This window comes from Myripristis murdjan, chromosome 1 (assembly GCF_902150065.1).
Source record: "Myripristis murdjan chromosome 1, fMyrMur1.1, whole genome shotgun sequence".
NCBI lineage: Eukaryota > Metazoa > Chordata > Actinopteri > Holocentriformes > Holocentridae > Myripristis > Myripristis murdjan.
Window position 1 is genome coordinate 10,607,188 of NC_043980.1, and position 15,086 is coordinate 10,622,273.

General features: G+C 41.1%; 1 protein-coding gene across 3 annotated transcripts; it reads right to left on the bottom strand.

Annotated features, from left to right (window-relative positions):
* Positions 1-240: 240 nt before the first annotated feature.
* vps37a (VPS37A subunit of ESCRT-I) lies at positions 241-13,880 on the bottom strand. Of its 3 annotated transcripts, none has more exons than XM_030057887.1 (12): positions 13,386-13,880; positions 11,831-11,905; positions 10,800-10,917; positions 7,835-7,938; positions 6,866-7,088; positions 5,646-5,716; positions 5,346-5,473; positions 5,177-5,235; positions 4,974-5,042; positions 3,226-3,369; positions 1,627-1,715; positions 241-1,459 (listed from the first exon to the last, which is right to left on the bottom strand). In XM_030057887.1, the coding sequence occupies exons 1-11, from the start codon at positions 13,493-13,495 to the stop codon at positions 1,635-1,637; spliced, it is 1,182 nt and encodes a 393-aa protein (XP_029913747.1). In that variant the 5' UTR covers positions 13,496-13,880; the 3' UTR covers positions 241-1,459; positions 1,627-1,634. The 3 variants fall into 3 exon arrangements, with proteins under 3 accessions (XP_029913747.1, XP_029913738.1, XP_029913756.1); XM_030057878.1 differs by having other exon boundaries at positions 1,618-1,715; XM_030057896.1 differs by having other exon boundaries at positions 1,618-1,715; positions 6,866-7,085; positions 13,386-13,879.
* Between the last annotated feature and the right edge of the window lie 1,206 nt (positions 13,881-15,086).

The following is a 15,086-nucleotide window of genomic DNA, read 5'->3' on the forward strand; positions in this document are numbered from 1 at the left end:
CAGAATCACATCATCAGCATCTGCACTTGGGCTGTGACTTGGGCCATTTCAGAGGAAAACAATATTGTGATTGTGGGCTGAGTTTTTTTTTTTTTTTTTTTACTCTCTGAAATTTTGACTTTTCCTCAGATTACCCCTCTCGCCCAGCTCCATGTTGTTGTTTTTTTCCTCCCTAAAATGGCCCTAATACACTGTCGCAGCAAGGTAAAGACAATGAGTACATAAAAAAAACACAAAAAGAAGTTTATTCTAAACGCTTTATTACCCTAACAAATTAAATAAGAACATATAATACAAGGTGTCTGAGTCTTTGATTACAATAAAGCCTATTATTAACATTATTTAAATACAGTATCCAACGTCGTTGAGTATTTCTGCAGCGTTTTATCACAGCACTCCTCAACATCATCCCAAATTCAGTGATACTCATCAAAAAAAGTTCAAGTCCATGTGGGTGTCAGAAAACAATTTGTTATGGTCATCACCATCATCACCATCATCATTATGGTGGTCAACATCGCGAAGTGAAAAATACTTAAGGTTGTGTTCGAGATTTCATGAAGTGGGAAATTTGAGCGACACCACAACCACCACCTGGCCAGGCAGATCATGTCTCAGTTTTTTGGTCACTTCCCCAGATCACACGTATTGGACTGACTGTGTCAGTAACTGATTTGACACTGCCAGGCCCAGCATAAATGAAACCAGATACCTTTGAGTTAGCGTCCTGGGACAACGTTCCCAGTGTAAACAGGACCTTCAGGGGGCAGCGAATGACTTTTTGTCCAATCAAACAGATCAGTTTAATCACAAGATGAGCGCTAACACAGAGTTTCCTCTGTGAGAGCCGGCTGGGACAATAAAATGAGGACTGGACAGCGATGTTAGAGATGGGAAGCAACGAAACACAAAACCAGGGTTAAAGATGACTTTACAGTGACATTTATTTCTCTGCTCTGCATGAAAAAAAAGTCTGCAGGACTGCTGGGACACCATCCTACACACCACCGTCCAGTCCCTGTTTTATCTGCCAGGCGCAGGTGCTGCTCTCACTGAGTTAAAGTGAGTTTAAGCCGATGAAGAAAAACAAGGAGGGATGGAAGCTGTCGTCACTGTCAGGAGTTGAGAACTGGAGGGAGAGCATGTGCAGAGGAGAAATTATCCACCGTCATGATCAATTTTTAGTAACAAAACGTGTCGCTCGTTCTGCCAGTTCTGTCCTCCTGCTGTGACTCTGCAGCTTCTCCATCCATCTGGTTCTCCTATAATCAAGCTTCATAAATAAAGGCTTTTTTTGTTTTTAATCCGGATGTGGGCACAACGGGCTTCTCCTCAAGCCCGTCGTCGTCATCATCTTCCTCATCATGAAAATCCTCATCGCTGACTTAGTGTGCTTCTCGTCGTCTCTCTAACGTCATAACCTTTGAGTTGGCAGCTGCTGGCAGAGGAAACTGCAAACCTAAAGGTGAGAAATATTGAGAAATAGAATCAGCTGCTCAGTATGACAAATCTGTTCCCTGACTGTAACAGTAAAGTTTCGTCACCATGTGGAACCAAAACGAGGCTGAGGGTTTCACAACCTGCAGCCTGAGTGTGTGTGTGTGTGTGTGTGCATACCTTTTCTACCTTGTGATCTAGTGGCTGGTAGGAAACTGTCCATGTGTGTTGATGGACTGCTGTAGCTTCTCCTCTTTGGCCCTTCTGCTGTGGCAGAGCTGTGAGTGACACAGAATGATCAGATCAGTTTTTTTTTTCTGAAAATACAACTCGTGACAAAAAGTTACAACATTACAACATGATCTTACAACATTATTGCACAAATAGAGCTTGCGCTATTTGGCTTTGTTTTTGTGTGTGTGTGTGTGTGTGTTTTTTTTTTTCTTTCCCCAGAACCACCAGTGGCTTTTTTGGGCGGCAGCTACGAGACAAGGTCGATGAGCCGGTTTGGAATAAGCTTTAAAATAAACCTCGTCTCTGCTGCTGCGCTCCTCTCTTCCTCACCTCTCCTCTTATCCTGTTTGCTCTACTTCCTTCCCTTTGTCCTACCACGACTCTGCAATAGTAACAGTTACAATAATAATAATTCATAAATTATTAACAATTAATTAAATTGTTAATGTTAATTTATACCCAAATAAAAAATTAGCCTGAGGACCCAAAGTAACACAGCGTTGGCTTCACTTTCTAATACCTTGCCATCGCCTGCTGTCAACGAGAGAAAACAGTATGATTTAAAGAGAATGTACAGGGTTTTTTTTAACTTTAATAACCTGTCTTTTTGTAATCAAATATATTTTGGTAATCATTTATGTATTGTGTTCCTTGGTTTTTGTCATGTGACTACTGTAAAAGCTAAGGGGGGTGGGCACAACAAGCTGAAGCTTCAGCTGACTCCATTTTGGTCACTTACATAAATTTATACACTTAATAGTGTTTTCTATCATTTATGTGACTATGGAGGCAGAAATAAAATTGACTTGACTGTTATAGATCTGAGTCTAATGTTACTTTATTTGATTTCCGCTAACATAAACACAATCTGAGAAGAGATGGAAAAGACGACGGTGCTGTTGGCTGCCTGACTCACAGTCTCAACCCAACGATTTCCCAAACCACTTGGAAACCATCTTTGGATTTGGAAGATTATTTTGAAAGTATTTTTGGCATGAAGAGCTGTGATGTGACGGTGGCGGCCTGGCAGGGGAACCAGTCTCTTCTCTGAGTAAAGAACTAACAACACAAATGACTGGATTTAAGACATCATTTATATTAAGACTTTAAATTCATTATTTAGCACAACTGATATTGTATTAGACTGAGGCAAATTTCTTAGGCCTCAAGCAGTTTCCAAATTCTAGCACCTGATGTTGGAACCAAACTGAATAAAAACACAGATTATCTTATTATAGGCTTAGTAAATGATGATGATACAATGATGCAAATCCATGAGCCACATTAATTAATAAAAGGCCATCATATAATTGGAAATATGGCACAGCTATTAGGCCTAACAGATCTATGTTATTTCTCCTGAGGCCAAAAGAATTTCAACCAGCATTACACAGGATCATTATCAGTCCCACTATACTAGATCACAGGACAATACTGACAGAAACATTAACAAAACCCATGCCATGGGCTTAAAACACACACCACAGCTGTCTTACATACTCTGCGCCTCAGTGACACCAAAATGGATCCAAAATGGACGAAGTGGATTCTCACCGTTCTCTTCTCCATGAAGCTGGTCAGGAAGTCGTCGATCTCTGTGCGTCCCTCCAGGAAGTTCTCGGCGGTCTCCTCAGATTCCTCCTCCGCCTGGTGGGCCGCCACCTTCAGCCGAGCCTGAAGAGCGCTGAGACTGCAGCTCTGTGACAGAGAGAGAGAGAGTGAGAGAGAGAGAGAGAGAGAGAGAGAGAGAGAGAGAGAGAGAGAGAGAGAGAGAGAGAGAGAGTGACAGGTGAGCATCTTCTGAGTGTGTGCCTGTGTGTGTTGCAGTGAGAGACAAGTCATTAGGAGCTTGTTGTCTTTAGAAAAAGGAAAGTGGTATTACATTTAATTCATGATGTCTAATTATGGGTATGTGTGTGTGTGTGTGTGTGTGTGTGTGTGTGTGTGTGTGTGTGTGTGTGTGTGTATGGGCAGTATACAGTATATCAATGTTGTGATATTACCTGAGATTTTGGATAATATACAACAAGTACGAGTTGTAGTCTCTTCCTGGTTTTAAAGTTGCACAAGGACACAATTCTGAACTTAGACTGTTCAAGCTGCTCTATTATTTGTCCCTACCTGTTACATACACATGTGCCACTTTATTAGGTCCACCTGCACAATCTAATACAACCCAACTGTTGTGCCATAAAGTCTCCTTTTCTGCTGCCTATAATGCTCAGGTTTTCTTTGTGTCACAGTAATAGAGGTGTTCATTCACTTCTATGTTTGCCATTGACCTCACAGTTAGTGCTGCTTTTGTCCTTAACTGAATTTTACTGAGAGCTGGTTCTACTATTCTGTCCCTCTCACTGTATGCACATAAGGAGGACAAAAAAATAGAAACACCTCTCACTTTAATGTACTCTAGTTCATGACCTCTGCAAACTACAACCTCAATAATAAACACAGAATTAAATTTACACATTCTGCACAATGTCAGCAAAAAGTGAACATTATAAACTTTGTTAAAAGGTGGAATTTATGGCAGAGCTGTTGCACTGAACTGCATTAGACTGTACAGGTGGAGCTAATAAAGTGGCCACTAAGTTTACAGGTGCTCTATGTTTCTCTGTCTGTGCAGTCTTATGTATTTGCAAAAAAAAAAAAAAAAAAAAAACTAAACTAAAATGAAACTGATCAATAATACACAGCTCATCTACTTATTTCAATTTCATTAGATTCCACACAATGATGCATGAGTATGTGCAATAAATTATCAGCATTAATCTGGGGTTCAGAGGGAAGATTCACATCCAGCATGTTTGGAATCTGAGGTGTGGAGCGTTTACTCCTTTAGCTCAGTTCAGCACACAACCAATTTTCACATCTAACCCTAACCCTAAATGCCTGAAACAGTGACTCAGTCCTTTAAGAGAAGCCTGGTGCAGATCATCAGGAGTGAGAACAACATGTGAACAAACTAGAGGAAACCAGAGCCACATGGTTTTGGTTGGAAGGAAATGGATGTTGACATCTGATCAGACATAAACACATGAGCTTAGCGCAAACTGCAGTCTGGACTGATACTCATGTTGTTTTTGTGAATTTCAGCCAACAGCATCACCAAGTCCATCATGCTTATCTGGAGTTACAGGGATGGGATTCAAGATTTTTGAAACAAATTTTTAAAGGCCAAATTCAAAGTCAATAAGATAGTCAATTCCATTAATATTCACTATGATCTGTTTTAATCACAGCATCTCTCTTCAAAAACACACAAGTCAACCCCTCTACGTGTGGAGAGTGAAGCCTCTTACCTCACTGAGCTCATGCTGTCTCTGCATCTTTGTCTCAAAGGCCGACTTCATCTGGGTCAGCTGCTCGTACTGTCAACAAAACACAGAACATCAGCTGCCACACAATGGCAGGGAAAGTGAATATGTATTTGTGTGTGTGTGTGTGTGTGTGTGTGTGTGAGTGAGAGAGAGAGCAAGAAAGAGAGAGAGATGTGGTGACTTACTTTGTAGAGCATTTCCTGTCTTTTCCCCTCCAGCTGTGGCTCCATCTGAAGGTTTTTCTCTGCGACGGACAAAAATAAGTGCCAACCTTTAGAAAACTCGCTCAATCGGTTGCAACTCAGTTAATCAGTCTTAAATGTAGGACAAGAGGGGAGGTGGGGATGTACTCACTGGCCATGTCCACTATACTGGTGACCAGCTCTTCTTTATCACTGGTGACTTGTTTTAGTTGTGGCAAACTCACAAAGAACTCCAGCAACACGTCTTCCTGTTCAGACATGTCCTTCAGCTGGGACATACTGCAGTTGGACAGACAGAGGGACATGGCTCAGAAAAGAGAGAGAGGCTTATACACTGAGAATAAACAGCAGTTGCAGACAGAGAACAATGTTTTCATCCTAACACAATGTATAAGCTGCCTGAACAAAATGTGAGAAACGGCAGCAGAAAGCACGCCGCGTGAGTTTTTACCTCATTTCAGAAAGCTCTGGGAAAGACTCAGGAATCTCAGGCATCTTGTACATGTGGCCGTTCAGTCCAGCCTGAGACAAACAGACAAACAAGGAGAATGGATGAATGAAGGGAGAATGGATTATCATGCAAAATATCTCACATTGATCAGTGGGAGCTTCTAGAAAAACACTCCGTCCAGGTGACAAACAATTTCAGTTTGCTATCTGAAATTACTGTGAGACTCTGAAAGGTCTGAGCTTCAAAAAGCATCAATGTCTCTAGCACACTGTCCATAACAGTATGATGCTGCACGATTGTGGCAAAATTGCCAACTTTTTAGTTTCAGTTTATTTTCTGTTGCTGATTGATGTCTGTTTTTGAAAAATAACATAAAAAGTTATAGGTCATGCTTTTAAGTACAATGCAATTAAGTACACACACACACACTCTCTCTCTCTCTCTTCTTGTTATGGTCCTTATTTAAAATCTTAAAAGGATGAAATAAAATCACTTAATAACGTTGTGTAGCAACAAACCAAAGGTAAATTATGCCCAGAGTCTGTACTGGTTAATCAGTGACAGACAATGATCCACTATTAGGAAATAAAACAATAATTTCAGGATTTCTGCCTTTTTAGGAAGGAAATACATTCAAGCTAATACATTCTTTTCCTCTTTTCTTACTGTCAAGTATTTCTAAAAATAGTCTGCGTCATACTTCCCAACCTGCATCTCCATTTTACCCTTCATTTTTGGTCATGTGAAACATATATGGCTCAATAAACAACAAATAATTAACTACCAACATGGTAGATGAAAAATAATCTACTCTTGGTCAACCTCTAGCATGGAAGATAAGTGAATGGTTGTCTTCAACAACAATGAACCATTGAACACTCACATGAACTCACGCACAAATTATCTGGACCTGGACCTGACATATTTAATGTGTTTTTTTTTTTGTTTTTTGTTTTTTTATCAGTTTTTGTGATCCTGTTTTTTGTTTATCACCACACTCTTGACTTGACAGTAGCTTTTTTTAAGAGCACTGCGGCTGGGCAAGGCACTGATCCATGATGATAGGTTTTTACAAAGTAACATTTTAGAAATATTTGACTGCTCATGCTGTGTGTGTGTGTGCCTATGTGTGTGTATGTGTGTGTATGTGTGTGTGTGTGTGTGTGTGTTCAGTGAACGTTCCAATACTGCTTACATGTGTGCATCAATCATTAATTTACCTGTGTTTCTCCAGTGGGTACAGGCAGTGGCAGGTCAGTTATCAGTCCATAAGGGGCTGGAGCTCTAGGGGGCCCGTGGGTGCTGTCAGCCCCTGTGTGAGGTATAGGAGCCGGGGCCGGGGCTGGGGCTGGCGCCGGGGCCTGGCTGGGCCCCATAGGACGTGGACCGTAGTGGAAGCCCTGGGTGGGGTATGGAGCCATGCCTGATGGTTTGTACATACTGCAACGGTAGAGGAGTTGGGCGATAAGATTACAGAGTTAGTAGAGGATCAGTTTTCTGTTCAGAGGAGGGCTGAATGGCTGTTAACAAACACTCTGTAACTATGTGTCGAAAGGTGCAATACAAATAAAGTTTATTATCATTATATTTATTATAATTATTACAGGACATGCTGTGTTGCAGCCAGAGTACAGTGACATGAGCACATCTCTCACAGCTTCAGATGGCCCAGAATTCAGAAAGTGACTGATTATGCTGAGTGAGACACTGAGCAGAGCTGATTGGTCATGAATGCAGAGGCATCATTCGACTAAGCAGATGTGTTTCATGTAGGGCTAGGTAATATACTGACATTATATCAATATTGAGACAAATGACTAGATATTGCCTGAGATTTCCCATATTATAATATCATAATATGGCACAAGTGTTGTCTTGTTTCCTGGTTTTAAAGGCTGCAATACAGTGAAAGGACACAATTTATTGTTAATCAAAAGTCTTGTGTGTAAATCTTATGAAAGTACCAACAATCAACCCTTCAATATTGTCACAATAATGAGACTGAGATATTCTGTAACAGATCAAATGATCCTTTGCTTTTTCTATCCTGCTGAGCCTCAGCTTCTCATTACGCCTTGTTTTAGCACATTTATTTCTGTGGTGGCATCTTAACAACAGAATACTCCCTTTCTGAGCATTAAATTCTGTGGCATTTCTGTTAAATATATGTGACATGAGAGCAGACTCACTACGGAAAGCCGGTGGGTCCACTCGACATCAAGGCAGGCGGACTCTTCCAGAACTCATCCAGCAGACTCTGAATGACCTTACCCAGGTCTGAGTGCATCCCAAACTACAACACACACAAGACAAATACAAGGATGCAGATGAGAAAAAGGGTAATGAAAAAGACAGAAATACAGACAAAAGGAATAAAAGGAATTTGAGAACTGAACTGTTGTTGCTAGTGGCCAGGGTCTACAATTAACACTGCTGCCCATGTGCCAATGGCAAAAAACAAAAATACTGTATCATAGAGGACCAAACATGATGAAACACCATTTCACAATAAATTGCTGACTCCCTCCATCACTTCGGCTGTTTTGGTGTCGTAACACAGGGGCTGCATCACCATATTTGCAAATTAAGCAATTACGGGTGTTTTCATACCTGCCTTGTTTAATCTGACTGAATTGAACTCTAGTATGTTTTCCCCCTTGCTGCAGTTCGTTTAAGCAGGTGTGAAACCAGCAATCACACTGAGGTGCGGACCAAAACAACCAGACCAAGACCCTGTTGAGGAGGTCGTCTGGGCACAATTACAAATTAACATTGGAGTGGTTTGTTTGTGTGTAACCATGAACCAACCAAGATTTGACTCAACTACAGGAAGCACCGTATGTTTTGGGCTGAAGCAGCTCCCGTAGCTCAGGTGCACATTTAGACTAGAAAAGCTATATGAAATGAAGCGAGGGCTGACACTGGCATTTAGCCCAAATGGGCACTGCAATAATAAAGAAATGCCAAAGCTGCTGATGGTGCTCCATGCACACACTGGATATTACGTTGGCCAAATGTGTTGTGCAATCAAATGACAAAGGGGAAAAAAACATCCCTGAAATAAATAATTCTTTCCCCTGTCTTTCAACCCGGCAATATTTGTCTGACTATGACCAATGAGCAGGCTGACCAGTCCCACAAGGCTTTTGTCGAAACACTTTGGCTTGTTTGGTTTTTTTGCTGTGTGAATCCAAACTGAATCAAATGAACAATGCAAGAAAGTATCAACTACTCAAATGATTTGAACCACAGTTAATGGACTAAATGTGTCAGAATGCCCTAAATGGAAAAAAAGCTGATCTGATTCAGATTTCTAGTTTGTTTGTTTTCTGCTGCCTGATCAACCTTCGTAGGCTGCACTACAGAACAGCCAACATTTTCATTAGAAGGCCACATTTAGTGACTGATTGTTTCACATCATCAAAACCAAGATTTTTATGCTGGAGAACATGAGCTCAATAACAGTAACTACATCTGGCCTTTCACTGCACTTTGCCAAGTAGTTTAGGAGCCAACTGGCCATTAACTCCACTTTATTTATCAGCTGAAGCTAATTTTAACAAACATTTGGTTCTTGGAAGGTGTTAATTTTGAAACTGGCAGGTGGCAGAGTGAGATGGTAAAATTACTTAAGGTGGATGGTCTAAGTGGAGTGAGTCTGTCATCATTCACACGGCTTGACTTGACTGAGTGGCTTGATGCAGGGTCACAAAATGCTATCAGGCTATAAATGTACATAGTTGTGACACTGAAAAAAAGTGCTGACAGGCTTAGGAAGGACAGAGTTATATTCTTCCATTCACAGACATCATGTAGAGGTTACAGAGGTAACAGCACTGCAAGGGAGATTCCTAAATGGGTTTGAGACAATTAGAGGTCTTCAGGGGTCCTGACACCTGACCTGTGACTCGTATGATCAATGTTTTTTTAAGAGGTCGATCAGGTCCGAGCTGGGTCCCAAGTCTGTTTAACAATGAGCACGTTTACATGCACACCTTATTCCTGTTTTAACCGGAATATTCGCAATATTCCGGTTGCGCACGTGTCATGTAAACATGCACCAAACCCAATTAAGGTCATATTCTGGTTGGAGAGAATTCCGAATAAGACCACTGGCATATGCCTGTTCCAACCGGAATATTGTGCCATGTAAACACCTTAGTTGGAAAATGCCCCGAACCGGAATATTCAGTCACGACTGCGCATGCTCGACTCGCAAGGAATTCTGTGGCGTCTTTGTTGCTATGGTTTCTGCAAGCGGGGAAAACGGCATGGCAAACAGCAGCAAGAGCCAGAAGACTGCAGTCTGCCTTCAGCTAATGAAAGACTTAAATATCATGGAGTATATCAATGGGAGAAAACACAGAAATAGCGACAGAAGAAGAAGAAAAAGAAGAAGAAGACATTGAAGAATACTTCTTTGTCTGTTTTTCCGGCAGACCAGACGCCTATACGCGTACTGCTGCCTCTCGCGGCTGAGTGTCGCATTACGTAAGAGAGTGGAATACGCCGAAACATGGGGGCATGCCAAGTAACATGTAAACCGAATATTCCAGTTGCCACAGCGCAGTTACCTTAACCGGAATATTGACCCGAACCGGAATATGGTGTGCATGTAAACGTAGTCATTATGTGGAACACCAGAGTTACCTTTACTATGCCAGATGCAACAAAACGGCAAAGCCGATTCTAAACCAGCTGTCCCTGTCATTTGTCACCATGAAAACAAATGGACTTCTAAGCTGTAATAATGAGTGGATCAGCTAAACTGTTTCAAGAGAGTAATAACAGAAAACCTGCTGGATGTATTTTACAAACTTTCTTGGCAAGGAGGATGGATTATGAGTCACGGCCAGGGACAGGGGAGAAGGCCACTAATGTTACATTAGTAAAGACACAAAGTTTTGTTTTGAAAACTTGTAAACTTATGTTAAGTTGTAAATAGCAGTCAGCAGTGATGATGCTGATCGCCCTTCTTACCCACCCCTCTAACTGATTGTCTAAGGATTTTTTTAAAATGTTTCAAATCACCCATGGAATACACACACTACTGAACCCTGGCATTATCGCAAGCATCCTGGGAGTCTCCTGACGAGAGTTTGGAGGTTTCTGGCCAACTCAACAAACCAATCAATCAACTAGGTGGCTACTTACATTAGTGATGAGGGGGCTGGTGACAATCGTTCCATTGTTGCTGTCAACAAGATGGTGGCCCACAGGAGGATAGACACTGACTACCGGCTTCTCCTGAGGGAACTGAGGAGGCAGCAGACTAGAGCAGAGAAGGAGCAATGACAGATGGGGGAAGATAGAAGACAGAAGAGAAAGAGAAAGAAGGCGAAATCAGAGTAGGAAGCCAAGTGAGTGAGATAGAGAAAAAAGAGGAGATAACAGAGTTTAGCCAGGTGATGTTGACAAAACAAGGACAACCACTGGGATTTTGATCTGTGCTGGACAAACACAATGTTCAGACAGCAGACAGACCCGACTGATTCATAAGATTGATTGTCCAAACAAGTGACCAAATTGGATTTATGTACTCACACAGTATGATCATTTACCATCGGTACAGCATTGTTTGTCAAAGAAATACTGCCTATGACTCTGGGTGCAACAAGTTAGCAATACACATGTTCTACCCCTGATTATTCTGACTGTTTTTATGAAGCATCTTCTCTTTGCAGTGCAGAACAGATGTTTCATTCATGACTACGCCTGGGACTGTCATGTTGTTGAAAAGACACAATATCTCTTCATTTGATCAGGAATTGATCTCTTACTGGCTCTCCTCCATGTCTGTTGTTCACTGCTATTCTTGTTGCAATGTGTGACATCATATACTGTACACATCATGTGGGGTGCGGCAGAAAAAAAAAACCTTAACATCTGATCTGAGTGATCTGAGAGAACAACTGGAATCACATTTCACACCTTATACGAGAATGAATGTGGGTAACATCTGATCTGAAAAGATTGGATTCTTAAAAAACAGATTTAAAGCTGTCTTTCTAGTTCCCAGCTAACCATATGAATGATACAACAATTTCACAATTTAGAGTGACCCAGGTGTGAACCCTGTTCTACTGTTACCCAACAGCTACACAGCCACAACATAGACCTTCGGGCGGAGGTGCATGAACATTGTGCAGCTCAGGCACAGTGTCTGGGAGCGTGTACTCACTCACATGTTAACACTAATGGTGGAGTTGTTGACTGTGAATGGTATCCTGTACTCCACATCCTTCTGGATCTCTGCTAGACTGGAGAGAGAGACAGACATATGAATATATCATGATCTGCAACCTTTTGTGATTAACACAACTAGATTTATTTACATTCAATGTGCAGTCCATTTTTATGGATTCCTGTTTCTGTGAGCAAATATTACAAATATATGCTGAGGTTAAGAGATTTAAAGAACCCTAACCCTAACCCTAAATGTGCTACTATTGTTCTTAGATCAGTGAAATTGGCAAACATCTGTAATTTCTTCACATTTTAACATTTTATTTCTGAGTATTCATTTTCTTCACAGATTTATCACAATGTAAGATAAATATACGAAGAAATAACCAATATTAGGTTTAAGGTTAGCACTGACTAATAAGGCAACTCTGTAGACCTGTCTCTATGGAAATTACAAGAAACTTGAGAATATGCCAAATGTTGTTTTCATAAGTGTGGTTTACACAGCTTTACAGATCTTTAATGTGGTGTGTTTAGAATTGGATGATGAGACACAAGTGACCACATTCAGACTTCACACATGTAAGTAACTTTATGCTTTATATGGTCCTCAAGTATTCTGCTTTTAAATCTTCCTCCTCTCTAAACTCGTGTTCTGTAACACCACTGCTGTCATGGGATCAGCTCCCATCCCAACACATGACCCCTCAGTGGCCTGTGCCCTCAACAAACTACCCTAATAACTACGACACAATGCTATCACATGTGCCAGCTCATCTCTCTGACACCACTTCACAATGGGGGGAAGCTGACTGAAATGAATACATTTGGGTGGCAACTGAGTACAGTGGATGAGTACAGTCTATTTAAGCTGCCAGTGAGAGGCTAGCAGATGAATTAAACCAGGAGACAGCTCGTCATTGACTTGGGAGAGCTCCTCCAGTAAACAATACCTAATACTTTAATCTGCGAAGCTAATTAAACTCCAGCTCCTAGTAAAACTGCGTGCCTGCCGCCTTGACGTGACAGACCCTGAGCTGATCACACGACATGGACAGCATGCTACAACTTGTGTCGTCAGTACTAAAAATAGATATTAGCTGGCTTGATTAGTTAGCCGGCAAACAAGGCTCTCCTGAAAATCACGTATAGCAACTTAATGGTGAAATTAAAGCTAAGGCTGAATTGCTAACCTTACATCTGCGGCGTGGATAAGCACAGCCAGCCTGGTTTGGCGTTATGACCCTTGCACACTTTATTTTAACTTACGCTATTATTGGGGTAAATCTACTAAAAAACAGATTTTCAGATTAATTTAAGCACTTAGCCTTCGCAGCGTAACGTAAACACCAGCTGGGTGACAACTTGGTCAACATGTGCTAGCGATTAGCGTTAGCAAGCTAAGTAAGTTAGCCAAACAACACGCCGTCTGACAGCAGGCCAGGTGTCACCATGAGGCCAATGCCGTGCGATACTGACCAGTTTATATCGTTAATGTCAATGTCAACACGCCAGCCAGTCACTCTGGGGTCTGGGTTCAGGGACTAAGGTTACCTGGAGTGAGCCGCTTTCAGGGACTCGATCTGCCGCTGTCTTTGTTGCTGGAGGCTGTTGAGAGGAGGGAGAGGTCCGGAGCCTTTGGACAGGGGAAAAAGCCAGTTCATCCTCTCCTGGCGAAACCACGGACTGAACTTAGCGACAGGATAAAAAAAACCCAAATACCACAAAATGTACGAAATGAAAGTTAAAAATGAAAATGTACAGAACACACGGCTGAGTGCTAACCGCTGTCAGCTAGCTGTCTGGCTAACGTTACTCGGTTTCTTGGTTTGCTGTCCAAACACGGCTTACTTCTAACGTTACGTTACAAAATCAGATGGCATATCCTTGATTGTCGGGGAAAGTGTCGATTTCGTTTTATCTCCACGACCATTTATGCGATTTTAGCACTGTCATTGGTGCTCCAAAAACAAATGAAAAGGAAAAGGAAGACAACAGCGACGGGGTGAGCAGCAGGAGGTTGATTAACTTATTTACGTATTACGTCACGCAGGAAACCAAACGCACGTAGAGCGTCAGTTTTTGTTTATCATTTATAAAATCTAAACTCACGTGATCTAATGAAAAACAATATTAAGAGTCAACCAGGCCCGGGTATGCTGATAAAAAATAAATTGATTCAATTTTATTTCATAGACCGTGTGCGACTGGGAGACATGGTTTTGTCTCCGAGGAGTTCAGGAACGGCATGTACCCGGGAATCCTCATGCACTCAAGACTGCATGCCACGGAAAACCCCCTGAGGGCTGTTAGATAATGTTCAAAAGAGATTATAGGAGACTTATTTGTTCCTGTATTATATATCAGTTCATATCGCTCAACAACCCAATCATTATAGCGTCAACAATAAACAAAATATTCAGACGGCTCTTTCCTGCCATGGAGCGTAAATCATGAAAAATTGAACATACAATTTTTCAATTACTATGTGATTTCCCACTCTTGATTACAGGCATTTCAAGCCCACATTTATGGTCTCATAGGCCAATTCAATTCAGCAAAAGATGACATGAGTGATAACTCAGCTGTGCAGGTGTACTTCAAGAATTATGACAAACTGCCATCACAAACCAGGAAATACACTTTGACTATATGAACAAAATCAGCTTGAATAGTCACTGATTCAGGCTGACTACAGGCTGAGATCTTAAAGCACTAATCCATATTTCCAGGTAAAATGATAACTGTATTATGTGGCCTTAATGACAAAATGTGGCTGCGGCAGAGAGGAATGTCCCATCACCACTAATGAGATTACTGTATTTACTCCTGGATTGATTATTGTCCAGCTCCCTGTGTTCTAGCCTGAACCGTAAAGCTCTTTTTACTCTACCGTTAGTTCAGAGAACAGCAGCTTGGCTGTTTCAAGGACAGATTATATAGTTTCCATTTCAAGAAACTTGGAAATTAGTTCCCAATTATCATCATCATCATCATCATCATCATCATCATCATTATTATTATTGTTATTATTATTATTATTTTCAATATTCTTAAATCAGTACATTTCTTCAGTACATCATTTTCAAGATCATTCAAGTCCCTTAGGAATAATAATAGCAGGAATAACACCTTGAAACAGAAATGAAATAAAGAAAATTAAGATTAATAAAAATGAAGTTCTTTTGATCATTCCACAATGTAAAAAAATACAGAACCAGCTATGTCTCATATGTAAATAAATGCACACAACAA